This window comes from Dichotomopilus funicola (genome assembly GCF_033296635.1).
Source record: "Dichotomopilus funicola strain CBS 141.50 unplaced genomic scaffold C8A04scaffold_68, whole genome shotgun sequence".
NCBI lineage: Eukaryota > Fungi > Ascomycota > Sordariomycetes > Sordariales > Chaetomiaceae > Dichotomopilus > Dichotomopilus funicola.
This window is the reverse complement of record NW_026944089.1, coordinates 103,694-129,858: the sequence shown is the minus strand read 5'-3', so window position 1 is coordinate 129,858 and position 26,165 is coordinate 103,694. Positions and strand designations below refer to the sequence as shown.

At 55.7% G+C, this 26,165-nt stretch overlaps 11 protein-coding genes across 11 annotated transcripts; 4 read left to right on the top strand and 7 right to left on the bottom strand.

Moving 5' to 3' along the window:
* Nucleotides 1-194: 194 nt before the first annotated feature.
* Nucleotides 195-4,869, bottom strand: C8A04DRAFT_14524 (uncharacterized protein; the record flags this gene model as incomplete). Its single annotated transcript, XM_062778134.1, has 3 exons — nucleotides 195-656; nucleotides 711-4,543; nucleotides 4,599-4,869. 3 exons carry the CDS (start codon nucleotides 4,867-4,869, stop codon nucleotides 195-197), a joined length of 4,566 nt encoding a protein of 1,521 aa, XP_062634280.1.
* A 692-nt stretch (nucleotides 4,870-5,561) lies between these two features.
* On the top strand, nucleotides 5,562-6,794 carry C8A04DRAFT_14522 (UbiA prenyltransferase family-domain-containing protein; the record flags this gene model as incomplete). Its single annotated transcript, XM_062778133.1, has 1 exon — nucleotides 5,562-6,794. One exon carries the CDS (start codon nucleotides 5,562-5,564, stop codon nucleotides 6,792-6,794), a length of 1,233 nt encoding a protein of 410 aa, XP_062634279.1.
* A 300-nt stretch (nucleotides 6,795-7,094) lies between these two features.
* Nucleotides 7,095-7,847, bottom strand: C8A04DRAFT_31569 (ribosomal protein S12/S23; the record flags this gene model as incomplete). The annotated part of the gene is made up of 5 exons (XM_062781794.1): nucleotides 7,095-7,162; nucleotides 7,218-7,328; nucleotides 7,428-7,488; nucleotides 7,576-7,651; nucleotides 7,726-7,847. The coding sequence occupies 5 exons, from the start codon at nucleotides 7,845-7,847 to the stop codon at nucleotides 7,095-7,097; spliced, it is 438 nt and encodes a 145-aa protein (XP_062634278.1).
* A 664-nt stretch (nucleotides 7,848-8,511) lies between these two features.
* C8A04DRAFT_14558 (uncharacterized protein) lies at nucleotides 8,512-9,477 on the top strand (the record flags this gene model as incomplete). The annotated part of the gene is made up of 1 exon (XM_062778148.1): nucleotides 8,512-9,477. One exon carries the CDS (start codon nucleotides 8,512-8,514, stop codon nucleotides 9,475-9,477), a length of 966 nt encoding a protein of 321 aa, XP_062634277.1.
* A 1,152-nt stretch (nucleotides 9,478-10,629) lies between these two features.
* On the top strand, nucleotides 10,630-11,718 carry C8A04DRAFT_14533 (adenylate kinase; the record flags this gene model as incomplete). The annotated part of the gene is made up of 4 exons (XM_062778138.1): nucleotides 10,630-10,783; nucleotides 10,854-10,906; nucleotides 11,011-11,165; nucleotides 11,253-11,718. The coding sequence occupies 4 exons, from the start codon at nucleotides 10,630-10,632 to the stop codon at nucleotides 11,716-11,718; spliced, it is 828 nt and encodes a 275-aa protein (XP_062634276.1).
* A 1,377-nt stretch (nucleotides 11,719-13,095) lies between these two features.
* C8A04DRAFT_39535 (uncharacterized protein) lies at nucleotides 13,096-15,789 on the bottom strand (the record flags this gene model as incomplete). Its single annotated transcript, XM_062784627.1, has 6 exons — nucleotides 13,096-13,118; nucleotides 13,215-13,377; nucleotides 13,449-13,535; nucleotides 13,608-13,942; nucleotides 14,023-14,159; nucleotides 14,225-15,789. The coding sequence occupies 6 exons, from the start codon at nucleotides 15,787-15,789 to the stop codon at nucleotides 13,096-13,098; spliced, it is 2,310 nt and encodes a 769-aa protein (XP_062634275.1).
* A 1,008-nt stretch (nucleotides 15,790-16,797) lies between these two features.
* On the bottom strand, nucleotides 16,798-17,142 carry C8A04DRAFT_14534 (uncharacterized protein; the record flags this gene model as incomplete). Its single annotated transcript, XM_062778139.1, has 2 exons — nucleotides 16,798-16,903; nucleotides 16,961-17,142. 2 exons carry the CDS (start codon nucleotides 17,140-17,142, stop codon nucleotides 16,798-16,800), a joined length of 288 nt encoding a protein of 95 aa, XP_062634274.1.
* Nucleotides 17,143-17,789: 647 nt separating this feature from the next.
* On the top strand, nucleotides 17,790-19,002 carry C8A04DRAFT_39533 (uncharacterized protein; the record flags this gene model as incomplete). Its single annotated transcript, XM_062784626.1, has 3 exons — nucleotides 17,790-17,979; nucleotides 18,059-18,330; nucleotides 18,400-19,002. The coding sequence occupies 3 exons, from the start codon at nucleotides 17,790-17,792 to the stop codon at nucleotides 19,000-19,002; spliced, it is 1,065 nt and encodes a 354-aa protein (XP_062634273.1).
* A 129-nt stretch (nucleotides 19,003-19,131) lies between these two features.
* On the bottom strand, nucleotides 19,132-20,292 carry C8A04DRAFT_31563 (uncharacterized protein; the record flags this gene model as incomplete). The annotated part of the gene is made up of 1 exon (XM_062781793.1): nucleotides 19,132-20,292. One exon carries the CDS (start codon nucleotides 20,290-20,292, stop codon nucleotides 19,132-19,134), a length of 1,161 nt encoding a protein of 386 aa, XP_062634272.1.
* Nucleotides 20,293-20,545: 253 nt separating this feature from the next.
* Nucleotides 20,546-21,865, bottom strand: C8A04DRAFT_39531 (Coproporphyrinogen III oxidase; the record flags this gene model as incomplete). The annotated part of the gene is made up of 2 exons (XM_062784625.1): nucleotides 20,546-21,574; nucleotides 21,650-21,865. The coding sequence occupies 2 exons, from the start codon at nucleotides 21,863-21,865 to the stop codon at nucleotides 20,546-20,548; spliced, it is 1,245 nt and encodes a 414-aa protein (XP_062634271.1).
* A 1,539-nt stretch (nucleotides 21,866-23,404) lies between these two features.
* C8A04DRAFT_31561 (LIM-domain binding protein-domain-containing protein) lies at nucleotides 23,405-26,165 on the bottom strand (the record flags this gene model as incomplete). Its single annotated transcript, XM_062781792.1, has 6 exons — nucleotides 23,405-23,926; nucleotides 23,987-24,301; nucleotides 24,358-24,660; nucleotides 24,730-25,413; nucleotides 25,526-25,785; nucleotides 25,865-26,165. 6 exons carry the CDS (start codon nucleotides 26,163-26,165, stop codon nucleotides 23,405-23,407), a joined length of 2,385 nt encoding a protein of 794 aa, XP_062634270.1.

Here is a 26,165-nt window from a genome sequence, read left to right as displayed (position 1 = left end):
ACGGTTCCCGTTGCCACCGCCCGGTTGTTAAACCCTAGAAGTTTGTAAATCAAGACTAACAGATGAGCCGAGCTAAAGGGGCCTTGCAAATCCATGGGAGATGCTCAAACTCTCTCCTTCAATACCTTACACTACCGTACTCCGGTCGCAAAATGGATATCAATAAATCAACGCCCACTCATAGGTGAACCAAATCATGCTCCCCTACCCCGGCCGCGGCCCCGACCTCTGCCTCTGCCTCTACCACGCCCAATCGTAGCTCCCCTTCCGCTCGTCAGACCCCCGCGTCCCCGCATGCCCGACCCCCGGCCTCGACTCGCCACACTGGGCCGGGTAGCAGGTATATCATCATCACTGTCCGAGCCCGAGTCGGAATCACTGGGCTCTACCGCACCTGTCAAACCTCCGCCGATACCACCCTCGCTATGCTCACTGGCGTCATTGTTATCCCCGTCTTCGTTGTCATATCCCACGGACTCGGACGGAGAAGCACTCCCCGCGTCACTGGCAAAATCGTGATACTCCTCGTCCTCGTCGGAGTCAAGGAGCCTAACAATCGTCGGACCGGCGGGAGCACGCGGCGGCGACGGGGGAGGCGAGGGCTCGGGAGATGGCGAGGGTTCTAGGGCCTGCGAAGCTGCGGATGTAAAGTCGGGCTCGGCTTCTGGGGAAGGCGAGGGTGAGGGTTCAGCGGGGGCTGAGGGCTCGACTGGTGGAGGTTCGGCGGGTGGCGAAGGCTCAGAGTTTGCAGGAAGCTCTGGCTCCGCTTCAGCTTCTGGCGCTGTGACGGGAGATGGCGAGCGAGCCTTATCCTGAGCCGGAGACGGAGCTGCTGGTGGATTCGGCGGCAAATCTGCCATCTCTGTATCCGGAGCTGGTTGATGCTCTTCATCCATTGCAGCAATTGGAGTGCCTTCGTCCATTACAGCAAATGGAGCGGGAGGAGCGGGCGCTGGCGAGGGGCTTCGAGCGCCCTCCGACACAGCTTCTTCCTCCGCGGTCGGGTCGAATTCTTTGTCTTCTTCGTTGTTAATCTCCTCGGGAGCAGCGGATCGTCTCGGCCGGCCTCGTCCTCTCTTTGCCGGTTGTTGGGCGCTCGTCTCCGTTTGCGCTAAGGGGGTTTGGGCAGCAGATCCGTCTTCCACCGCACTAGCCTCGCCCGCACTTTCACCAGCGCGAGTTGGAGTTGCGGGCTTAACGGCACCTGAACTGTTGCGCTGACCAATCCGGAACTTCTTGTCCTTGCGCCGCATCTTTTCGGTCATGGACAAAAGAGGCTGGGAAGGTAACTCCACGGCCGCATTTGTTGTCGCGGTCTCGGGCTGTCGGTTGCGAGGCGGACGGCCGCGTCGCTTAGGGGCAGCCGGCGGTGCCTGGGCATCGCGTGAATCTGACTCGTTGTCAATAGCCTCACCCTCTTCATTGGAACCGTCGAGTTGCCGAGCGAGCTGGGCATCCAGATCGGCATCTTCTTCTTCGCTGTCCTCACTCTCTTTCCTCAGTCGGCCCGGGGGGCGGCCCCGTGGTCTTCCGCGCGACGGCCGTCCCCGCGTTGGCTTGCCTCGGGGCCGCCCTGGGCCTCTCTTGAGATTATCTGAAACCGGCTTCGGGCTCGCACTCTCAGCTTCGGCAACCTCCGATCGCCGCGGCCGGCCTCGCTTCCGAGTGGGTTCTGCCGGTGGGCTGGATTCTTCGGCTGCGTCTGCGGAGCCTCCCGTTGCTGTTGTTGTTGAGAAGATAGCAGCAGAAGCGAGGTCGAGCGGGTCTTGGTTGGCGTCCTCAGTGTTGTGTTGGGTAATGTTTTGGGGAGGCTGAGGAGGCTCAAGGGGCAGCGAGGCGCGTTTAACGACGATGTCGTTGAACTCCTCTTCGCCGTTCTCGTCAATCACGCACGAAACCCTAGGTCGCGCGTGACGCAGAGCCGGACGATTCGGTGAGTACTCACGTTGCCCCCGTTGCTCCCCGTCCTCCGGTGGCTCAGTAGGATTTGCGTCGGAGGCTTCAGCTGTTGGTTGCGTCTCATCCGTTTCGGGTTGAACAGCACCAGCAGCGCCTTCAGCGGGACCATTGGTCATGGTCTCGTCGCCGCCAAACAAGGCAGGGTCCATATTGGACAATGCAACTTCTTGTGCGTCATGCTGAGTAGCTGGGTTTGGTTTAGACCTCTTGCGATGACGAGGCCCTCGGAAATCGGGGTCATCGTCGTCTTCCCGGCGAGCTCTTCGCTTCGCAATCCGGAGTTGTTTCTTGAGATACTCCGACATCTCGGGCTCATCATCCAACACCGGCACGGTATCGACTGAGGGCATTTGATAGGGGTCGAAGAGAATCTTGTCCGGCGTGTCGTCTTGCTCGTAATAGCCCATGCCGAGCATGCGTTCGCGACCAAGACCGGACGGATCTGGATATGATGACTGATCTTCGGCGCCGGGCGGTAACACGCTGTGCGTCTCCACCGGAGCCGCCCGGTCGCCGTTCTGGTGATCGCCGTTGGCTTCGTTCGGCGGCACGACATATTCTCCCATCGGCGCTGCCCCAGGGCCAGCTGGACCATTCCCCCGATCCTGCTGGGCATATCCATTAGTAGATTCTTGCACGGTGGCCTGGAGCGATTCTGCCAGTTGGCTATCGGGCAGGACGGGAACCTGGTCGGCAAGTCCTGACTCCTTGGCCTTCTCCGCCTCAGCTGCTTGTTGGAGTCGCTGCATCCGTTTGCTCGACAAGCTTCGACTCTCGTCGCCAACGCTCTTGAGCCACGTCAGATTGTGGACTCGGAAATCGACTAAGCTCTCAACGCTGCGGTCGTCGGCGATACGACGAGTATCGTGCCCCAGGAGCGTGTTTTTGGGGATATAAGGGACCCCGTTCCCGGCTCGGCGACAGGCCGCGCAGTTGCAAATCTTGAGACATTTGGGGCACAGCCAATGTTCATTTTGCATCACGACCTGGGGCATCATGTCGAAGGCTCGGTAGAGCACACCGTAGCAATACGCATCGTTGCAGCCGGGGTTTGTGCAGAACGCCAACTTGTAGTGGTAGTCCTTGTGCGAACAGACGTGGCACCGGTGGACGTCGCCCTTCTTCGCCTTTCTCTTCCGCTTCTTTTTCACTGGGTGGCCGTTGTCATCAACCTCGACATCGGACTCCACGGGTTCGGGTGCCGGTTTTACCTGGGCAATGTCATTCCATGGGCGCTTACGGAGTTGCTCCTGGCAGATCTGCGCGACCGGCTTTTTACCAAACTTCCTTCTGGCCAGCTCCAACGGAAGAGGAGAGGTATCAAAGTTGATGAACCCGTCGTTCTTGATGATCAGCGCCCGCCAGGTCTCGTAGCGGTCAACGAGCTCCGACCAACGCCATTGCTCGCACCAGCTGAGGTTCGAGACACAGAAACAAGAGCGGCCCATGGCGTAACATTCCATGCAAATGTCATACGTATCCTCATCCCCACCGACCAACTGGCGGACGCAGTGCTTGCAGGTAAGAAAGCGGTTGAAAATGTTCGCTCGGCAGTACGAGCAGGTGACGTTGGACTCGAACTCGATGTAGTCGACCTCCTTCTCCTTTGTCGCAAACATTTCGTCCACGAGCACTTTGGTGAACAACAGGAAAAGTGACTTGAAATCAGCTGCCATCTGCTTCATTCGGGTGGAGTTCTTGGGCGAGTCCTGCCCGAACCCGAGGAAACCAATATCGACCGTCTTCTCCATGCCCGCCATCTCTTTGTAGTACTTGTCAAGGGTGTAAAAAATAATCGCCTTGTTCTTGTACTGCTCGTCACGGCAGACGAGCCTGGCCTTTGGGAGGGCTTCTTGCAATGCCATCCCAAGGGTCTCGACCGTTGTCCGATTCCACGCAACCTTGATTGTCCGAGTGCCACGGTTCCAGACTTGATGAGGGGCTAGTGGTGGAACGAGGATGAAATCCCCGACCTTCTGCTCCACAACGTACACCGGGAACGTCGCCTTCTTCCAGGCGTTGACCTGAGCAAAGTGCTTCTCGATCTCTATGTCGTGGCCGAGCATGGACAAAAAGTATTCCCTAACCACTTCACGGTCCTTGGTCTCGGTCATGAACCAGATCGAGCTTCCCGGGAGCTCCCCGTTTTTTGAACCAGACGCATCCACCATGATGTTCTGACCCAAACTAGCGCACATTTCTCGATGCGCCGGAGTGTAGGTTCCCTCATGACCGATGTAGCACATCAGGTTCTGTGCGCGCATCTCCTCGGGAAGGCTGCTCATCAAATCGCCAGCGGGGGCCGCCGAGTGTCCTTCCTGGAACATATCCTCATCACCGCCTCCTTTGCTCAATCGTTCGTCGATGTTGCCGTTCATGTAAAACAAATTCGGAGGGATGACCTTTTGGAGGTATGTCTGCCATTCCGCGGGACAGTCGATGTCTTTCATGTAAAGGCGCTGGCGTCGTTCATCGCGGAAGTTGTACGGCGTCCATCGGTCTCCGAGCGTTTTCATCGATCGGAGGTAGTGGCCCAAGGTCATCGGAATGTCGGTTTGGCCGACAATGTCGCGAACATTCTCACCTGATCATCATTAGTCAGACAGATGCACAACTTTCAGGACGAGGAGAATGCGCACGTTTTTTGTTGTAGGTGGATTCCAACCACGTTGCGCTGAAGAGCGACTTGGGCAACTGGTCGTTCCATTTCTCGATGACGAGGGGCTTGCCTCCGTGGATGACATGGAGGAAAACTAGTCGTTCGAATTCCTGCGGTCCGATGTTGCGAATCTGAGCCGCTGAGATGCGCAAAACCCAATGGAAATTCGGTGTCCTTTCCACTAGCGAGTGTAGGTCCAGATCTGGAGGAATCGGATCAAATTTGGCTTGGGGGTGCTGCGCTGCCGGCATTTTGGCGGTCGCGGACTCGGATGATTATTAAGGTTTTCGGGAGTTCGAGGACAAAACGGACACCGTTAGGTGTCGGGATGGAATGCTATGGTGTGAGCAACATTGTTGCATGTTGTGAGGTTGCGATGCGAAGATCTAAGCGTGTGCGAGAAACGCGATACACTAGTTTAAGAGTGGAAGAAGCGCGTCTCGCTCAACCTGGCGGGGAATTGGCCAAAGTGACTGCATGCATGCACAGCTTGAACAAGGCTAGCCAATGGGATGCGAAGAATATGTGAGCTGTAGGAAATTTTGTGGGCCCAACCTTGACTTCTTGTATGAGGCTGATTTTCTTCACTGCTAGGAACATGTGAATTCGTCTTGCAGCGGAAACACCCCTACCACCTCGGATAACGATTCTATCCCGTCAATTTGGTTTCTTTGGATTAAGTATTGGCTTTTGACCTTGTAGGATTTGTGTTCTATCACAATTGGTTTCCATTCCCACATATTAGCAGGTGTCAGAAAATTACAAACTAAACTAGACTTGAGGTTAGTTTTGCATCGCAAATGGTTTGTGGTTTTATTAGTTTTTTTTTATTTTTGTTGTTCCTTAGTCACTCAAAAGGTCACTCAAAAGGTCACTCAAAAGACTAGATAGAAATCAATTTTACACTCACCTTAACTAACACATGCATTAGCATATCCCCATAATGAGCTGTCGAATATTTCCGAGGTTGCCGCTTCGACGCGGCCTCAGTCAACTTGCGAGATCCCACAAACCATGGATGAACTTAGGACCGTCGACTCGCACATGTCAAGGTCTTTCAGAACCCCGACATCTTGCGCTGGGTCCTTACACCCCATCCCAACGTACTCTCATCGCCTACCACACCACCTCCAAACTCCTTTCCGTGGCTACCACAACACCATCACCAACGCCAACCCCAGTGCCGGTCACACCACCACCCTACACCCCTCCGCAGACCGGCCTCCTCTCTATACTCCCGGCCTCATGGGTACCCTACGCCGAACTCATCCGCCTAGACAAACCAACGGGGTCCTACTACCTCTTCTTCCCCTGCATCTTCTCCACCCTCCTCGCGGCACCCCTCGCGACCCCTGTGACCTCGCCCCTCACCGTGCTCGGCACCTCACTGCTCTTCCTCGCTGGCGCCGTCGTTATGCGCGGAGCGGGCTGCACGATCAACGACCTCTGGGACCGCAACCTTGACCCACACGTGGCACGCACACGACTGCGGCCCATCGCGCGGGGCGCCGTGACGCCGTTCCAGGGGCTTGTGTTCACGGGCGCGCAGCTGCTGACGGGGCTGGCCATCTTGCTGCAGTTCCCGACTTCGTGCTTCTTCTATGCGACGCCGAGTTTGCTGTTTGTTGCGTCGTACCCGCTGGCGAAGCGGGTCACGTACTACCCGCAGTTTGTGCTGGGGTTGACATTTTCGTGGGGCGCGATCATGGGATTCCCTGCGTTGGGGATTGATTTGTTGAGCAATGGGGCTGCGCAAGCGGCGGCTGCACTGTTGTACACGTCGAATGTGGCGTGGACGGTGTTGTATGATATGATCTATGCGCACATGGACATAAAAGACGACGTCAAGGCTGGTATTAAGAGCATTGCGCTCAAGCACGATAAGGAAACGAAGCAGGTGCTCACTGGGCTGGCACTTACACAGGTGGCACTGCTGGCTGGGGCCGGGATCGCGACTGGCGCTGGGCCGGCATTCTTCATTGGAAGCTGCGGCGGTGCGCTAGTGACGTTGGTGGTGATGATCAAGAGGGTCAATCTCAAGAGTGTCAAGGACTGTTGGTGGTGGTTCGTCAACGGGTGCTGGATCACAGGTGGTGTCATTACCATGGGGTTGACGGCTGATTATCTTGTACAGTCCGCTCAGTCGGAAAAGGACGATATAGAAGAGTCGGCGTGAGGTACTATTGCGGGGGAGCTGTCTGGGAGGCTTTGTGGGATAGACTCGATGTATCATAAAAACTTGTTCCAGTTCGAAGCCGGTCCCGGGCCAAAGGCCAGCGCCTAAGAAATCATCATTACATGACGCCATTCCCCGAACATGCGGGGCCTGCTGTTGTTTCGGCTTGATGATCTCTTTGATTTTTCAGACCATGTCTACCGTAGGTGCCCAGATTCCCCAACCTGGTGGAATGCCAATGTAAAAAGCCCGCAAAGACTCCTCATGCCGAACCGATGCCATTTTCCACACGCCCAATATTTATGATCTCGGCTTCTCCTTCTTCTCCTTCCATAGAGCGAGGAGACCGACACCGGAAACCTTGACGACTGGGGGGCGGTCAGTGAACGTTCAGGGGACAATAAGAGGGACAATGGTACTAACCCTTGAAACGCACACCGGGAATATCACCCTTCGCCTTGCCCTTGCGACCGAAACCGGCGAGGAGGACCTCGTCGTTCTCGTCGACGAAGTTCAGGCAACCATCGTTGGGAACTAGAAAATCGTAATTAGCGTCTGCCTCATTTGACCAAGACCCAACAGCCTATTCTAAGATTCGCCGTCGCGATTTGCGGGGAGGGCGGGGGTTCGTACCGAAAGCAGTGACCTTCTTGCCGTTCTTGATAAGCTGAACCCTCACACACTTGCGAATAGCCTGTATTCCCACCAGTTAGTCATTGTATCGTTGGGAGATTCGAGAGGCGAGATCCAAGCGTGGATTCGAGCGGGATTTTCGACGTACGGAGTTGGGCTGCTTGGCTTCGACGCCGACCTTCTCGAGGACGATGCCCTTGGCGTGGGACGAACCACCGAAGGGGCTACACCAATGTCAGCACTATTGTCGTCTTTCCAACCATCCACCCCAACGTCATTTTCGTCGGTTATTGCGCACCTGGACTTGAAAGCAGTGCCGAGAGCACGCTTCTTGTACGCAAGATCGGCCCACCGCTGCTCACGGCGGTTGTTGCGCAGCTTGCGGGCCGCGTTGAGACCACGAGGCTTTCCACCGGACATTTTGGCTGTTGAATGACGACGTTAGAGAGATGACTGGTCGAAGGGGTTGACGTCGATCCAGATCGTGAATTCCGTCGTGATATCAGGGAGCGTGGGGTGCTACGTACCGACTTGTTGATGATCGCGGGTTCTGGGTGCGGTTCGTGATCTGGAAGTTCGCTTCGCAGAATCCCGATTTTTCGGCGGGCAGCGAGTTTCGCAGTAGGGCGAGAAAACCCTAGCCTCCCAATTGGGCAAGATGGCCCACATCTGTGGCGCAGCTGAGGCTTTGATTGGGTCCCGATCACACCCGCTTAAGGAATTATGCAACTCTTTTAATGCATATCCACTTCAACATATCCAATCGATCTCGAAGTTACGATTCTATCCGTATAACAGCCGCTTAAAATGCGGGCAGTGATTAATTTAGACCGTTTGTGTGCCGAATTGACCAGCTAGGAAGCCAGGAGGCTAGGTAATCATCAAGCACAGTGCACGATCCCTTTACCGCCGCCATGAGGTAATACGGGCGTTGTATTTTTGGTCGTGGTAATGTATGTCGTTCCGTTTGTTGTTCTAACTCTCTCGGGTTAGGGTTAGCTAAGCACCTCTTAGTTCCACCACCTTCATCCCTCCTCAGCTCATCAAATCATCACATCGATTAACCACAAACAATGGTCTAAATATGTCCAACGGAATAAAAGGGAAAGGCAAACTCGGCGATCCGCCGCAAACGCTGTTTAGTCCACTCTTCGCCTCAAATGGCTCCCCCCAAGCTGGCCGTCCTAGCAGCCGCGCCCACCAACTCACCGCGACCACCGCCGGTGGTTCATCCACATCCGCATTCGCTTCACCCGCCACATATAGCTCTTTGACGAGTCCCACTCCCAACGCCGCGCCCGACCACAGCAGCACCACAAGTCCCCTCAACATCCACCTCCCACCTCTTTCCGGTCTTGGGCCCCATGGCACTCACCCGCCTTCCTTCCGCAGCCGTGAATCCACACGCACGACGGACCGCACCGATGCGTTGTGGGCGGAGATGCAAGCGACGCTAGAGGCGGTGGAGTTAACTGCGAACGGTACCGGCAGTAACAGCAAGAACAACTCTGGGAGCGCCGGAGGCGGAGCCACCACGACGGTCAACAGCGTGTTCAGCCCGGATCACGAACGCAAGCTGGACGAGCTGCGGGCGGCGCAGATTGCGCTGGCACAGGCGTGGGCGCGGAGTGAAGCGGATGAGGCGATGGAGACTACGGGGAACGGCGGGGGTGATGGTCTTGGGTTTGGTCTTGGTGCTGGTGCTGGGGGGATCTCGGAAGGGAAAAGCGTGGCCACGGATGCCGGGGCGGGTGGGATGGGGAAGAGCACGGCTGGGACAGGGAGTGCAAGGCCTGGGAGCAGTGGGCTTGCAACCGCTGGTGCTGGCGGCCAGGGGAAGAATATGGAAGAGGAAACTGAGGTGGACCTCCTGCTAGCGAGAAAGAGGCGGGAGGCAAATGATCGATATTTTCAGAGGGTAAACCAAGGCGTACTGGATGTGGTTGCAAAGCTGGAGGATGTGGCGATTGCCATGCGGGCGGTCGAGCAGGAAAGCAAGGAGCTTTGGGGGGATGAGACCGAGAGTGTTCCGGGAACCGTCAAGTCTTGAATTAGGTGTTTTAGGGTGTTATTGGGGTTTAATGTCGTCTGAGTATCGTTATGGCGTTCTTCTTAAAGGGTTCAGCACAGGGATACGGGCTTGCATAGCAGGGTTTCGCGTTCCGATGGCGTTAATATAATACATTGTTTATCCTGCCAAACCGTCTTGGATGGGAACCTCGAAAACCATTTTGCTTTCACGTTTTATTGGCCTTCTCAAAGATGTTGAGGCAACTGTAAGCGAGGCAAGATGGGTATATTCTTCGAACGTTATCCGTTTTGGAAACCAAAGGACGGATAGGGATGTAATTACACCAGCAGTATTACAACAACCAAGTTAATTAACGTAGAGCTCGGGCCTGCGACGCTCCGACTTACACCGAACAACAAATCTTACTACGTACTTCAACAACATAGCTAGGCGACCGGACCAAAGAACAAGCGACATGTTGCAAAACAACGAGCGACAGGGCCGACCGCCGGATGTTGTGGATACGAGAGTCCAGACAAGCGGCCAATTCATCCGATTTGCCGCTCGGCTTTGGGGAGCTTCTTGATTCGTGGCGTTGACGGGCGACGGGAAGCTGCAATGGAAGGTGGGTCCGCATTGAACTGTGCCTGTGTGGGATGCAGTTCTGGAAAGCGGGAGGTGCAATGCAGGCCGTGCAGAAGCAGGGACTTGGCTTTAGGAGTTCATCTGATGCTGAATATTCGGATGGTTCAATGGGTTCCGGGGAACTGGCTAGTATTCGAAGAAGCAAGTTGAAATGTGATAGGAATGGCCTCGAAAAGACATTCTCTCGGGAACTTGTGCTTGGAAGAAACCGGGCGGGTGGCGGAACCGAATGCCCACTGCACCTCGGCGCTTTTCCCCCCACTAGTGGCGTCTGGTAAGCTGTAAGGTACGTACCGAAACCGCCCGATCCCATCAAAATTTGGGGGGTCCTGCCTGGAACGGGAACCTCTTTCGTCGGCTTCTCTTGCAGCACAACGTGACAACCTCTTCTCTCCACTCCCTAGCGGACGTGTGGTCAATTGCGCGCTCCACCCTTCTCGGTCCAGCTCCGCCCCGTCTTCTCGCGACGTCGACTTTCGTCCTGTTTCCTTTTCCCTCATCCCGCATCACGCAACAGCTCTCGAGTTCTAGCCGATACCGGACAAGATGGGCTACCTCGACGACGAGATCAAGCGCCTCGAGGGCATCATCTCGACCCTCGACGGTCGGGTGCGGGCGCTGGAGACCAGGCAGGTCGGCGGCAGCCAGAAGAAGACGGCCGAGGAGATTCGCATGATTCTCATCGGCCCTCCCGGTGCTGGTATGTCAAAGTGTTGAGCCCCACGGGGAAAAGGCGCACATTTTTGGTTACACTCGCTCACAGACGCCAGGCAAGGGGACACAGGCCCCCAAAATCAAGGAGAAGTTCAACTGCTGTCACCTGGTATGTCAATTGGCCTGCCGGCCTTCTGGTCACATGAGATATTGCCGAAAAAAAGAAAAACAAAAGGGTGTCAGCTGCTAACGCCCTATGCTTGCGACAACTAGGCCACCGGTGACATGCTGCGCTCCCAGGTCGCCAAGAAGACCACGCTCGGCCGGGAAGCTAAGAAGATCATGGAGGCAGGCGGCCTTGTCAGTGATGACATTGTCATTGGCATGATTAAGGAGGAGCTAGATAACAACAAGGAATGCAAGGGCGGGTATGTTTGCTGCTTCTCAACAATTGACGTGCTACAATGGCTCGCCTATGACATGCGCTAACACGTGTCAACCACCCCGCCATACAGCTTCATCCTTGATGGCTTCCCTCGCACCGTTCCGCAGGCCGAGGGCCTTGACAAGATGCTGCGCGAGCGAAACCAGCAGCTGCAGCACGCCGTCGAGTTGAAGATCGATGATCAACTGCTCGTCTCCCGCATTACCGGCCGTCTCGTCCACCCGGCCAGTGGCCGTAGCTACCACACCACCTTCAACCCGCCCAAGAAGGCCATGACCGACGACATCACCGGCGAGCCGCTCATTCAGCGCAGCGACGACAACGCCGAGGCCCTCAAGAAGCGCCTGGCCACTTACCACAAGCAAACCGCCCCCGTTGTCGACTACTACCGCAAGACCGGCATCTGGCAGGCCATTGACGCCGCCCAGGCTCCCGGGCAGGTCTGGAAGAGCCTCCAGACCATCTTTGACAACGACAAGGCCAAGGCCAAGTCGGCTGGCGCTGGCCTCTTGAACAAGCTCTCGCCCCGCTCGTAGATATGAAGCGTGTGGGCACAACGGCCGGGCTAGGGATGGCGGGGTGGTGGAACAAGAATACGAGTATTTCGGGCCCTAAGAGCCCGATATGCTATTCTCGTACCGCCACGGTTAAGGAGGGGAGGGCGAAGAGCGTACTTAGATGTGCATTTTGCGTTCCTCTCTTTCCTCATCAACCTTCAGCAGACCTCTGAAGTGAGGAGGAAACGGTTGGGATTCCCTTGGAAACAGGAAACCAGCACCGCCACGACCTGCCTAGCACCAACTGATGGAACGAACTTCTTGCAAGTGTGTTAGTATCATTGGAAGGAGTTACGGAAAATCGAGTTTATACCCAAGAGCCTACCGAGTGGCAGGTTCCGGGTTGAGAAATTTGCTATGAGCGTGGCGCGATTCCATGATAGAAGCCCTTGTACACAAAAATGTAGAAAAGCTTTAACGTTCATCTTGCCAGTCCCTTGTCTGCGTTTATCCGTGTAGTCATGTCTGTTTTACAGTTTAGTGCCTTTGAACGACACTCATGGACCCCTATCTTCTACTCATTCCGGCACATCACCGCCACAATCCCATGAGTAGCCAACAGTAAGGAAGCAACGGTATCTATTCAAGGGGTATATCTAAAGCGAAGAATGTACTGTGCACTGTATGGGAGCCGTTTCAATGCACCCAAATAATAACCCGAGCATGAGCCCCTTCCCTCTTGTCTGCGGACGGTGCTTCGAACCAGCATCCTCTCTCTCTCCATGTCGACCGCCAGAAACTGACCCTTCTTCGCCCTTGCTATCTAAGTATTCCAGAAAAAGAAGAAAACGGGGGTATTCCCAGATGCAACCCAACCCAATAGCCCACTCACGGTACGTGCCTATCTCCAGCCCCCATGCCAGACCAAACCGAGCCCTGATTCTCGGTCGAACTGAAAAGGGGCTCGAAGACACAGCAACAAGCACGCTCTCAGACAACAACCGAAACCCATGTCCACGCAATGCTCAACAAATCCCAAACCACGCCATCACCGCCATCACCTCTACCGGCTCCTTTCCAACCTTCTCCAACCACTCCTCCTCGAGCAACACTGGCCCATTCCCCTATTCCCATCTCCATGTTGTGACCACTACTATTACCAGCAGCAGCAGCAGCAGCAGCTGTACCAAGGCCGTCCGCCTACGACGAGACAAGATAAAGCACCATCAAGACGCTGCGCTGCTGCCAGGACTGCTGTCGCGTGCGCCGAGGGAGAAGACGCGGGAGAGTGCGTTGGACATGCGAGCGCAGACGCACATTCCGCTTATGCTGCTGTGGGGTTTGGTGTGTTTGTTGTTGTGGTGGTGGCTGTTGTGGGGGAGAACAAAGAAGCTGCTGCTAACACTCCTGGAGCCACTACCTCCTCGGTGTTGATGTAGCTACTCGAGCAGAGACAATAATCATTAGCACGGGGGGTTTCCAACGTCACTGAAAGGAATGGATAGGAAGGATGCTAGAATAGAAGGGGTGCTCACCATTGACCATTTGTCGCTGTTTACCCAACCAGCTCTTAGGCGCGTCGTGGCGGCGCTGTAGGACGACGTGGTTGCTCTGCAGGCGGCTAGTGATATCGTACCAAGCGGTGGTAATCATGGCGTTCTCGTGTCGTAGATTCTTAATGATCTGGTCGGTGGCAGCCTAGAGTGTGCAAGTTAGATACATATGTTAAGCGTGCCTCGGGCAAGGCATGTAACAGAGCAAAAACGTACCTTGTGGGCCGCGAGTGCGCCACCGTTTTCTGCGAGCTTGAGCCGCCGTTGCAAATCGTACTTTTCCTGCTCCGACTTCTCGAGTTGCTACGTTACCTTGTTAACGAGCACACACACAACACACAACAACGTTCGAGTTGGTTGATGGGGTCGGCTTACCTCAATCTTCTGCTTCAGCGCCGTCTTCAGCTTCTCAATCTTCTCTGCATCTTCCTTCTTCCCTTTCGTCTGAGCCCCAGAAGAAGCAGAGTCCTCGCCCGCCGACCCCTGCCCCGCACCAGGAGCCGCCAGTGCATCGTCTAAGCGCCGTTGAACTTTGTCCTTCGACACGAGCACGCCCATGAATTGCTCCTTCATCTCGTCAAGCTCGAACAGCTTCTGCGCGAGCTGCTTGCGCGTGGCCTCGAGCTCGGTGCGCAGGGAATCCGAGATGAGCTCGTCGGACGACTTGAGCGCGGCCAGCGCCTCGGTCTGTTCCTGGCCAATGGCGTCGACTAGAAGAACACAGCAGTTAGTAAAGGTTCGTGGGGCGAAGGAGGGTGAGCTGCTGGGGGCCAGTGTGATGTCCACATACGGTCTGCCTTGAAACGGATGAGATCGCGTTCGCGGTCGGCGGCGTCCCTCTCGAGCCCCTGAAGATGCTTGCGAGCCTGTTCCAGATCCCGCGTAGTGTCGATCAGGTTCCGGCGCATGTTGATAAACGCACGATCCCTAGATAGCAAGCATTAGTAAACCTGTGGCTGGATTTATTACAGAGTGGAAACGAGGGAACTAACGCTTCGCCTGTGGCATGGTCGACCAGGGCATTGAGCTGCTCCTGAGCCACGGCCTGCTTCTCCATCGCCTCGGTGCATTGGAGGCGGTAGTGCTCGACCTTTTGGTTAGCGCTGTCGAGCCCGTTGCGGAGCCGCTCGTTCTCAGACGCCACGGCCATGTTATTCCGGAGCATGCTGTTTTCCGCCTTGAGGCGCTGGACCTCGAGCCGGAGGGCCACCGTCGGATCGGCTGTGGTCTCCAGCTCCTGTTCGAGGCTGAACTTCGCGCCCGAAGCGCCCGGGCTTTCGGAGCCTGGCTCGGGCAAGTCGCCTAGCTGGAGCTGTTCCTGGAGCTCTCGAATGGTGCCTTCGTCGAGCTGTCGTCTTGACTCGAGGTACTCGACCCTCCTCTTAAGCTCTTCGTTGGCATCTTGCAAGACATTCTTGGACTGGAGTGTGTAGATGATCTCCTGCTCGTTGCTAGTCAAGACCCTGATTTTCTCGTCGACTTCCTTCTGCAGCTTCCTATTCTGCGCCTTCACCTCGTCGAAACTCCTGAGGTCCTGTTCGAGTTGGAGGATCTGTTCGTCCAAGGCACGGTTCCGCTGCTGGATCACGGTAAGGTCTTGGGCTTTCTTCTTGTAATTTTCCAGACTTTTGATCAGCTGCTGCTGTTGCTTCGTCTCATGCTCCAACACGGTGACTTTGTCCTCGAGATCTTTCAACCGCTCTGCCTTGCCGCGTAGTGCCTCATTCTCCTTTTCATATCTTGTCGACCGATGGGTCTCTTTCTCGAGCAGATCCTCCAGGCGGTCAATCTCGGTCATCTTTTCGCGGATCTCGTTCCGGAGGTCCTTGATCGCGGAGGAGGCATCGGAGCCCCTAGCCCGCTTAAGCGTCGTGAGTTCGTCTTGGGCCAGCCGTAGGTCGGTGAGCATAGCCTCACGCGTGCCGAGGAGCTTATCTAGGCGCGACTGCAGGTCGGCATTTTGTTTCTTGACCACATCAACCTTGTTTTTCATCTGTTCTAGCTCCTCGGCCATCAGCTCCGGGTCCCGGAACGCATGGATATCGACGTCGGTGTCCACATCGCCCGGTTGCGGCTCTGCCTCGGCCTTCTCCTCTCTCCCCTGGCGTAGCTCCGTCTTCTGGTTGATGATTTTGGCAATCTCCCCTTGAGTCTGGCTGTCGAGGGTGAGGATCTTAGGGACGTAGGTCCTCGAGAGCGAGCCCATGCACGCGGCGGTGAGGAAAGCGGAGAGGAACTCGCACAGGGCATTATCGGTCGGGTTTTCGGCGATGGCACGGAACTCGGATGGTGACGGGGCAAGAAGGGGGTTGTCGGAGCGCAGGAAACGGGCGAGGCCGCGGTAGACCGTCTCGAGGTTTTGGCGGTGATCATGTTCGGATTGCGGGGTGAGGACGAGACTGGAGGAGTGGAACTCGGGGGAAAGCATCTGTTCGAGAATCTGACCGAGGATGATGCCGTCGCGCAGGTCCTGTAGCGTCTCGGCCTTGTGGCGCGTGTCAAACGTGTTGGCCCATTTTAAGAGCGCTGCCTGCGTGAGGGCACTATATTGCGCCATGGTCGGTCTACTTGGGGTGGTGGGAATGAGATCGTTTATCCGGGATTTGGGGTAGATTCGGCTCGGTGGCCGTGCGGTTCGCTATACGAGTGCTTGAAGAGTGCTAGTTCGAAAACACCGGGGGGATATGGACTCGAGAGGTGGTGTCTATTAGATCGGAAGATGTGAGAAGCTGGAGAAGCTGGAGAACCCTGAGGGAAAGTGAACCCCAAGGTATTCGTACAAGTGGAATGATGTGAAACCGGTAACGTGGGCAGCTGCGGGGTGATTTTATTCGACAAAACCCATTGCGCGGGCTCAAAACGTCAACGAAGACTCCAAAGCGATATTCTGGAAATCTTGCCTCAGCCTGGGTTCCCGTGTTTCATCATTGTGCTGGCCTGTCCATTCTCGAGAAAGGCATTGTTGAGGATGGTTTTCAGTGATTCTGGGGGCGTTTGCTGGGGTCCCACAGGGTGCATGGGCAACCCCTGCGGGAGCTCCACGGCCGTTCGATTGGCTCGGGAGTGGGCAAGGGCTTGGTGCAAAGCCGCGCCGTCATGCATAAATGAGAGCCGCCCGCCTTGAGACGGGCTAGGGCGCTGTACACGACGAGATCTCTGTGTCGGTAGCTGTATGGAAGCAGCCTAGAAGCTACTAACTTAATCTCGATGCTGAAATTTCGGGGGTGGCGGATAGGTCGAAACCTTCGTGCCGCAGCCTCGAGCTTACACAACCAAAGCCTTTCCCCCAAGACAACACACGCTAACGTTCATAACCAACCGACCATCATCAAGCGACGTGATCATCGCCCATAATATAACCACTCCATAACGCCAAGGCACCAATCTTCAACCGCGCAAGTAACGGCCAAGTAACAAGTCAACCCCCCATCCAAAATCATCCCGCGCGCATCCCGTAGACCGTTCCATCCTCATAACCACCGGCGAAGGCTGGAGCTGCCGTTTGTCGTCATATTCATTGCATTCGGGGGCTTAATCCCGTCATCAGAGCTGGCGCGGCGCACATCTATGCGATGTGAACCTCCTGGTCCTCCTCAACGAGCACCTTGTATTGCTCCCCCATCGCTGAAACGGTCCCGATGGCTTTGTCACCAACCTTGGCCGCAAAACCCCTAGTTCAAATCGTTAGCACGTGATGAGACGCAGACCGAAAAAGCTGGTAGGCGTACTTGATCAGGGTATACTCGTGGGTGATGAGACCGCCGGCTTCCTCGATGGCCTTCTTGGCTTGGTCCACAACCCAGTCGGGTGTCTCGCGAGGGTAGGTGAAGAGGACGGACTTCTGGATGCCGACGGCGCTGACGCCAGCGGCGAGTGTGAGCGCGGCAATGACGAACGAAAATACCTTCATGGTTGCGGGGGTCGGCGGTGAGCTGAACGATGTCGTTTATTGAAGTTGGTAGTGTCGTGACGTTGTTGGTTTTCTTTTGAGAGGATAGATGAGAAAGCGATGATGCGCGGCTTGAATGGATGTTGGGTGGCAAAAGGATTCGATTCATTCTTGTACCGGTTTGCGCCAGCGGCCACCCCTCGTTTTACAGGGACCTGGTCCGCCCAGAACCACTGCCGCAGGCACTGCGGGAAGCATGCAGGAGTGCCGAAACAGGCAGCTCACCACGGCCGATTGGCTGCAGTCGACCTTCTGAAAGCAGCAGGTCAGAGCCGCAGAGTTCCTCAAGAAAGTGGTCCAAGCGCCTCAGTGCTTGGTTTTGCAGGGAGCTCGCCCGACAGCCAGCCTTGTGCCAAGCACCCCACCAGCGAGCGGCCCAACACCTTGACAATCCCGAGCTAGCCTGATTGGGTACTGACCTTGAACTGGCGAGGCAGCGAACTGCGTGACGACGACCAGCCGCAAGCAAGCACCAGCGCCAAACACAGCTCCCAAAAAAACACACGATTCCGGACCGCATAACCACAACCCACGACGAATATTTCCGACGACCCCGACGATCCCGACTATTTGATACTCCTTCTCGCAAGATATCGGTTTTTTTCGCCATGCCAGCCACAACCGCAGAGACGCTGTCGCTCGTACAGCGCAACGTCTCGGTTGCCCCGCTAGTGCTGCTTTCCGTTGTCGACCACTACAACCGCACAGAAGCCTACAAGAGCAAAACCAAGCGCGTAGTAGGCGTACTATTAGGGTCAAATGATGGCACAAATGTGCGGGTGTCCAACAGCTTTGCAGGTACGCTAGATTACAACTCATGCTAAGGGAACTTCCAGTAAATGGTCGCCTTGCTGACCAGAGCTCCTCTACCGCACAGTACCCTTCGAGGAGGACGACAAGGACCCGTCAGTCTGGTTCTTGGACCACAACTATGTCGAGTCGATGAACGACATGTTCAAGAAGGTCAATGCACGCGAGAAGTTAATAGGATGGTACCACTCCGGCCCAAAGCTGCGGGCTTCCGATCTCGAGATCAACGAGCTTCTCAAGCGCTACACACCGAACCCGCTGCTAGTCATCATTGACGTTCAACCGAAAGAGTCAGGCGTGCCAACAGATGCATATTTTGCCGTGGAGGAAATTAAGGACGTATGTGCTCGCGGGGATTTGAGCTGCTATGCCGTGGGCGAACCCCGCTAACTCGAACGTTTGAAATAGGACGGAACTACTACTTCCAAGACCTTTGTCCACACCCCAACGATTATCGAAGCCGAAGAGGCCGAGGAGATCGGTGTTGAGCACCTCCTGCGCGACATCCGCGACGTAGCAGTCGGCACCCTCTCGACCCGTGTCACCAACCAACTCCAATCCCTACAGGGCCTCCACCTGCGCCTCCGCGACATCCAAACATACCTGCAAAAGGTCCTCGACGGGCAGCTCCCGGTGAACCACGCGATCTTGGGTAATCTCCAGGACGTGTTCAACCTTCTCCCGAACCTCTCAACACCGAAACCCGGCGCCGCGACGACTGGCGGTAAGAATGACACGGAACTCAACTACGCGATGAGCGTCAAGACCAACGACCAGCTCATGGCTATTTACCTGAGCAGTCTGATCCGGGCGATCACTGCGTTCCACGACCTTATTGAGAACAAGATCCAGAATCGGCAGCAGCAAGAGGAGAAGGAGGCGGCCAAGAAGGAGATTGAGAACGGTGGCAAGGAAGGAGACAAGAAGGAGGGGAGTCCCGCGGTCAACGGCGACTCCAAGGAAGGGGGTGGTGACAAAGAGAAGGAGGGGTCTAAGGATAAGAAGAAATAGGGCTAGATAGAGGACGGATGGGGCTACTCAAGCATACACGATTGTATGAGATATGTCTCTGCCAGGGCAGCAAAAATGTCTCGATGCTATGCCATTGTCCATTGCCGCTGTTAGAGTGAACCCGCCCTCTTACACATCTGCAACAATTCCCGCCACCTCTTCCCTTCTCATCTTCCGCTCAACCACGTACTTCCCCAACGCTTCTCTCCACCTGTCCGCCAGTACACACGCGAGCAGATGCTTACATACCGAAACACCATTTCCCAGCCCAGGCTCTAGCCCATCCAAACTTAGTCCCCCAAACGACCATTTCCCTTGTGATCTCTCAGCACCCGCAGGCTTAGGCTCATCAACTTCCCCAAACCCTTTACCTTTGCCCTGTTCATCTTGCTCCTCCTCATCCCATTCCCCCCCATCTTGAACCGAAGAGAATGCAAAAGCAGCACACGTGCAATGCCACGCCTCCAGCCGGACAATATACACCTTCGCTTCCGTCGTCCCCATCGCCCCGTTTGTTTCTTCCCCATCTCCCTCATCCGCACCACCCCCGCCAGCTCCACCTCCACCTCCTCCGTACCGTCGTCGTCGCCATCTTTCGCGTGCGGCCTCGGCTGCTGCGGCCGATTGGACGAGGTAGAAGGAGGGAGGTGTTATGGCGTTACTCTCCCTGGTCGGGTTAGGCTTCACCTTTGGCTTCGTCGTGGCCGGGGTTGGGACCTCGGCTTCGGCTGACCTAACATCGTCTCCGTTACCATCCCCATCCCCATCTCCCCCATCCTCATCCTCATTCCCCTTCCCATCCCTCCCATCGCGCTCTCCAGCCTCACCCCCGTCCTTCGTCCTACCAACTCCCACCCCACTCCTCAAGCCACTAGCGCCCTCCTCAACATCAACACTAACCCGCGCCACAAATCCCCTCTCCAACAAACCCAGCGCCGGCAGCACCAATCCCGGGAATAGAACATGTAATGTGGTGATAAGTGGGCGAGAGGCGGGTGGGACGCGGTGGAGGGGGTTGTTGTTGTTGTTGTTGTTGTTGTTGCTGGAGGATTGTTCTTTTTCGGAGTTTAATGGTCTTTGCTGGTTGGGGTTGGGCTTTGGTTTTGGGGGGAGGGTGGATGGGATTGGTGGGGGGGTTGATGAGGGTGGTGATGGCGATGATGCTGGTTGTGGTGGGTGAAGTTGTGGGTCGGATGCGGGCGTTAAGGGGATGGCGGAGATGGCGTTGATGAGGGAGGTGAGGAATGTACGTGGGGTTGGGAGAGGATCTGTTTCGGAAGCCGGTTGCATGGTGTTGGTGTTGTGGGGGGTAATTATTTGGTCTGAGTTGTTTGTGTATGTTTTTGTTGTTTTAGGAAGAGAAGGATGAATAACTATGCGCAATTCGTGGGATGGTAGTTGTCGTTGTCCCGCGGCACTTACCCTCAGAAAATAAAGTCACAACACCCCTCGAGCCTATCATGAATTGTGTTCGATTTTGAAGCATTTGTTGTCCATGGCTACGTTACACATTTTGTCATATTTACAGTTCGTTTCGCCCCGTCTATACCCACTCCTTCGGATTTTGCAACACTTCCACAAGCCTCGACTCTCTGCTTTTCGGCTCCGGCTCATACATATATTTCCAACTCGCTGTCAATGGCAAGCTCATCAGAATGCTCTCCACCCTTGCACCCGGTGTATTCAACCCAAATGCCGTCCCCCGGTCGTGCACGAGGTTGAACTCAACATACTTCCCCCTGCGAATCTGCTGCCACTCCTTCTCCTTCTCCGTAAACGGCATATCTTTCCGCTTTTCCACGATCGGGAGATACGTCGGAACAAACGACTTGAGCGAGTCCTGAACGAACGCGAACAGGTTCTCACGATCCGAGACCGTCTCGTCAAGATCGTCGAAGAAGATACCGCCGACGCCACGGGTCTCACCGCGGTGCTTGTTGTAAAAGTACTCGTCGCACCACTTCTTAAACCTCGGGTAGTATCCCTTGTCGTGCTTGTCGCACACGTCCTTCAACGACCGGTGGAACTGGACCGCGTCCTCGTCGAACAGGTAACTAGGCGTCAGATCGCAGCCCCCACCAAACCACCACGCGCCGGACGACCCGTCAGGGTTAGCTGTCTCAAAGTACCGGTAATTGAGATGCACGGTCGGCGCCATGGGGTTCTTGGGGTGAACGATCAGGCTCACCCCAGCAGCGAAGAACTCCAAGCTGTCCGGGATCTGGTCCTCGGCCGCGATGTTCTTGTGGTTGGCACGCATCTTCAAAATAGCCGGCTTCGGCAAGGTGCCGTAGACTACACTAACGCCGACGCCGGCCTTTTCAAAGACCTTGCCGTCTTGCAGAACGCATGTGATGCCGCCCCCTCCTTCCTTGCGCTGCCACTCGTCGACCCGGAACCGTGTGCCGTCCGCCTCTTCCAGGGCCTTTACGATGGCTTTTTGTTGCTCCTTGACGAATTTCTCCATGCGGAGGCGCATCGGCGACGTATCGGATACTCCTTGTTCGGTCTTTAATTGCTGGTCGCGTTGGGCAAGGGTCGGGCTGTCCATCTTGAGGGGTTCATCGATCGCCTGGAGAGCTTCTCGTTAGCGGCCCAGATCGCATTTGAAAGCCAGCAGCATGTAGCAGGTCCGGAGAAGGCGTACCATCTTGTAAGTTAGCGGCGCCGCCACCGCGAGACCCAAGGCAGCCCAGCCTAAGATCCGTAGCGGCGCGGAAGTCCGACTGGAAGCATCGGCCCCGGGGAAGGTCGAAGCAGCCCTTCGGGGCGCTGTATTGGCCCTGAGGGGCCGTGGACCGCTCAATTGGCCCCGTGACTTGCATTGGCCGAGAAGGCGAAAGGCTGGCCGCCGGAAAGCCATTGTGGTTGTCTCAAGTTGGGGTGAAATCGTGGCCCGTGAAGGTCGAGGTGGTGCGAGGAAACGCGCAGCGCAAGCTGGCCTCCGAGCTTCGGGCTGAGTTTCTTCGAGCTCTGCAAGAACTCGACGGGCTCCCCAGCTTATCCTTCGGCAATCCACACGACCCGCTCATGGAAGGGCCGATTGCGTCAAGTGTTAACACAGAGCCGAAGGGGAATCTTGAAAGTCAAAATCACAAAGCTCCGGGACAGGAGCCGGGAAGCGGAAACGGAAGCATCAAAAAGGTCCGTCTGACCGGGATTCGTCGGTCTTGGCTCGGCAAGGGACCGCCGTGAGATCCCGCGGGGCGTTCCTTGCAGATGATCTTCTGTGCTGCAGGGGCCCAGCAGGCAAAATCGAGCAACAGCATCTGGTTAGACAATAAGGCTGGGAGAAAGACAGAAAAGGCCTAATCATTAAATGGCGGAGGAAAAAAGAGAAGCTTGCTAGTCAAGATGTGTCGTTAAAGTTCTCAGTTACACGGATGGCAGGTTTGCAAGTTATTGAGCAGCGAATTTATAATAAAAAGATTATCAGGTAACCTGACTACCTGAGAGTTGCACGTAGCGTCACATGGTACTTGGTATTCCAGACGACAATACCGCTAACTGGAATACTCTCTCACAAACTACAACTCACGATATTAGAGGAACCCACAGGTTAAGGTACCATGGCTGTCACGATCTTGGGTATGTGTACCTGATATGGAAACTGACACCCCCAAAATACAAATGCCGACAAAGTACATGGAAATACACCGAGAAAACCCCAGAACTCAAAAGAGACGATGTCAATCGAGCAGAAATATAATATAAACATTGTCTGTGTGTGTGCCATCTTCGCTAACACGCGAGAGCAACTGAAGACGCCTTAGTTTTTAGAACATCCCCCCCCCCTACCCCCTTCCCCCCAGTGCTCTCTCTCTTCACTCCAACAATGAAACAACTAACAACCAAAAAAACTAAAAACAACCAAGTATCACATATTCTCCGAGTCAATGTCCGAAACAATAACAACAAAAAAAACACGTTCCAAAGCCACACACGGTATTAGAGTTCCCTGGTTCCCAACGCCACAATGGAGAGAAGAAAAAACAGCGACGACGAGAACATAAAAAGGGGTGCGCGCGCATAAACCAACACCTTCCCTCCCTCCCTTCCCCCAAAACAAAAAATAATAGTATACCACAGGCCAATCAAACAGTGTACGTGCAATCCGGTAGCGTCCCTATGCGATGGACTTGAGGATGCTCCAAAACCATATGGTATGTACCCAAAAGACAGACATGGTGCGCGTTGCGTAGGTCGTTGTCCCGTTGAAACCCTCGCCGGCTGGCCGAGGGAACTTTCTACCATCTCTCTCTCTCTCTCCCCAATTTTCAGTCAATACACACATTCACATATCACGCCAATGAGAACGGAAAAAATCGCCCAGTGACGACGACGGCGCCATAAAAAGCGGCGCATGTCCCCGGCGAGCCCAAAGCGGTTCACCCCAGCCTTCTTACCCGGGGTTGTTTCCGGCCTTGTGCCGCTTTGGCATGCGTGGGGTGGCCGGTTTGCCCTTAATCTGCACGCCGTTCAGCTGCGGAGTGCCGATAGGTACCGGGGTCGGCGCAGATGCCGGTGTATCCTCTTCCGCTTTCACCGTCGATGGCCGTCGCCGTTTGTTGCTGTTCTGTGCCGGTGAGGTGTTGGCACTCGGCCCGCTGGAGTTGGTACCCTGCTGGCTGGCCTGAAGCTGCATCATGGGGGCCGTCATCTGCACGGGGACCGGGCTGCCGACGATGTGAGGAGAGCCCGGGAGCATGGAGTTGGCCATGGCGGGGCTGGCGCCGACCGGGAACTGGCCGAAACTGGGTGTCCTTGGCCCGCCTTGCGGCATGGGCTGACCGTTCATGACCTGTGCTTGCGCCGAGGCGTTGACTTGGCTGAGGTATTGGTCGAGTGCGTTGTAGGGTGCTAGCCCGGGATGGGTGTGATAGAATCCAAACAACGGGTTCATCTGACCCATGATTTCAACCATCTACGCGAAATTAGTAAATTTATGTCCCACAAAAGGTGGCTTTTCCGCGGCGGGTGTTACCTCAAGGAACTGATACACAGCTTCCGTGATGCCCATGCCGCTTTTCACAACCGAATGAGGAAGCTCAATGTCGGGAGGTGGGCCGGAAGGTGCCTTGGCCATTTTCGTCTTGGTCTTCTTGCTCATCTCTGGGGACTGTTTGGGATCCTGCCCGTTGAGATTGCGCCATTCCTTGACCCAGTTGTGGGAGGGTCTGGCAGCTTGGATGACCAGCTTTCTCGAGACATACTCTTCGTGGCCAGTGGTTTCAAACTCGAATATGTCAAACTTCTGCTCACTGTCAAAGTAAACACGGAGATTGCCCGTCGCGACCAACTGCATACGTTGTTAGCAAATAGCCCACCGCAGCTTTTGAAAGGCAGAGAACTCACGTGTGCACCGTCTTCAAACCAGTAAACTAAGCTAGCCTTGTCGTTCCAGATCATGTGGCAGTCATTGGGCATCGTCTTGTCGGTGGTGCCCTTGTCCATGATCAGTTGCATCGACTTGACGCCACTGTCAAAATGCGTGTGGAAGTACCGCGCAATCGCGGGGTACGCAATCTCGTAGCTCTTGTGCTGGGTCTGTTCATCACCATCCCGGACCAGAATCGAGTGCTTAAAGACACCCTTCTGGGAGAAGAATTTCTGGACAAAATCGTTCCAGTATGCCAGGTCATCCCGGCCCTTCGAACCCTACAAACAAGATTAGCCAAAGGGAGGAGGGAGGAAAGCGTGCGGATATAGGGGGGACTGTGAACCTACCGAAAACCCGTTGAGATGCTCGCCGAATTGCATCAGCTTCAGCAGATAAATCCCCTTCAGGTTCATCGAGTTGTTCCTTTGCTGTGCGAGATTTGCCATGTTGGCCGCGTGCTGCTGCTGCGCGTGCGCTTGCATCTGAGCGACCAACTGCGCTTGTTGTGGCTGCGTAACCTGGGGAGTTTGCGGGGGCGGAGCCTGGGGTTGCTGCTGGGGGTTGGGCTGAGGTGTGTGGCCAGGAGGACCCGGTGTTGGTGCTGGTGTCGACGCACCCCCGCTAGGCTGTCCGGGCTGCGACCCGGGTGGCTGTTGCGGTTGTTGTTGGCCTTGCTGGGGCTGTTGTTGCTGTTGTGGTTGCGGTTGCGGCTGGGGTTGTTGCTGCTGTTGCGGTGGCTGTTGCTGTGGTTGAGGTTGAGGTTGTTGCTGGGGCGTCTGTTGCTGGGGTTGCCCCGAGGCTTGTTGTTGTTGCTGCTGGGCCTGTTGAGCCTGCGCAGCTTGTTGGGCGGCTTGTTGCTGGGCCTGTTGCTGCTGCTGTGCTTGCTGCTGGGCCTGTATCGCGGCCATTTGCGCGTGTTGAAGGCTCATGTGCTGCGGATTCATCGGGTGTTGGTTGGGGTTCCCTCCTTGCTGTCCCATCTGAATCTGTTGCTGCTGTTGCATCGCGATCTGGTGAGCCAGCATGTTGGTCTACAGAAGAAAAAAACGGTTCGTTAGCACAAACGCCCACCAGTTGATACCTACAGGTTTTCATCGCAGACCAAAAAAGGTCTCTACACAAAAATCAATCAGGTTGTCTTACGTTCATAGGTTGACCCTGTTGCTGTTGAGCTAGATGTGCTTGTTGGAGGTGAAGAGGGGAAGCTACCGGCATCCTCCTGCCCATAGCCGCCATCTGAGCAGCCTGGGCAGGGGTCATCTGGTTTATTGGGAGACCCATGGGGTTTTGGCCCATGTTTGGGTATCCAACGCCATGTCCGGCCATTAGAGCAGAGCGTGTTTGCTGCTGGTGTTGCAATTGCTGCAGCCTTTGCTGTTGGAGCTGTTGATTATTTGCGGCGTCTAGATAGGTATCATGGTCAGCGTCCCACCTAGAAATCGGGATAGTGAAACACAGTCGAGCCATCACACTAGAACTTACACATTTGGCCCATCTGCGGGTGGTGAAACATCTGCTGAACCTGCGCAGGGTTTAGGTGCTGCATGGCGGCCACATGTGCGTTCGGGTTCCCCGGCCCCATGCTTCCCATGAGAGCGCCCGCGTTCATTTGAGGGCCCGGCCCAGAGACGCCCATATGTCCCACGAGCTGGTGAGGCATGCTTCCCGGCGCGGTGCCGGGCTGGCTCGGGTTGTGCGCCATGCCTTGGGCCATGGGATGGCCCGGGGGCGCGCCCGGGTGCTGCTGCATCCCGCCCGGATGCGGCGAAAAGCCTGGACCCAT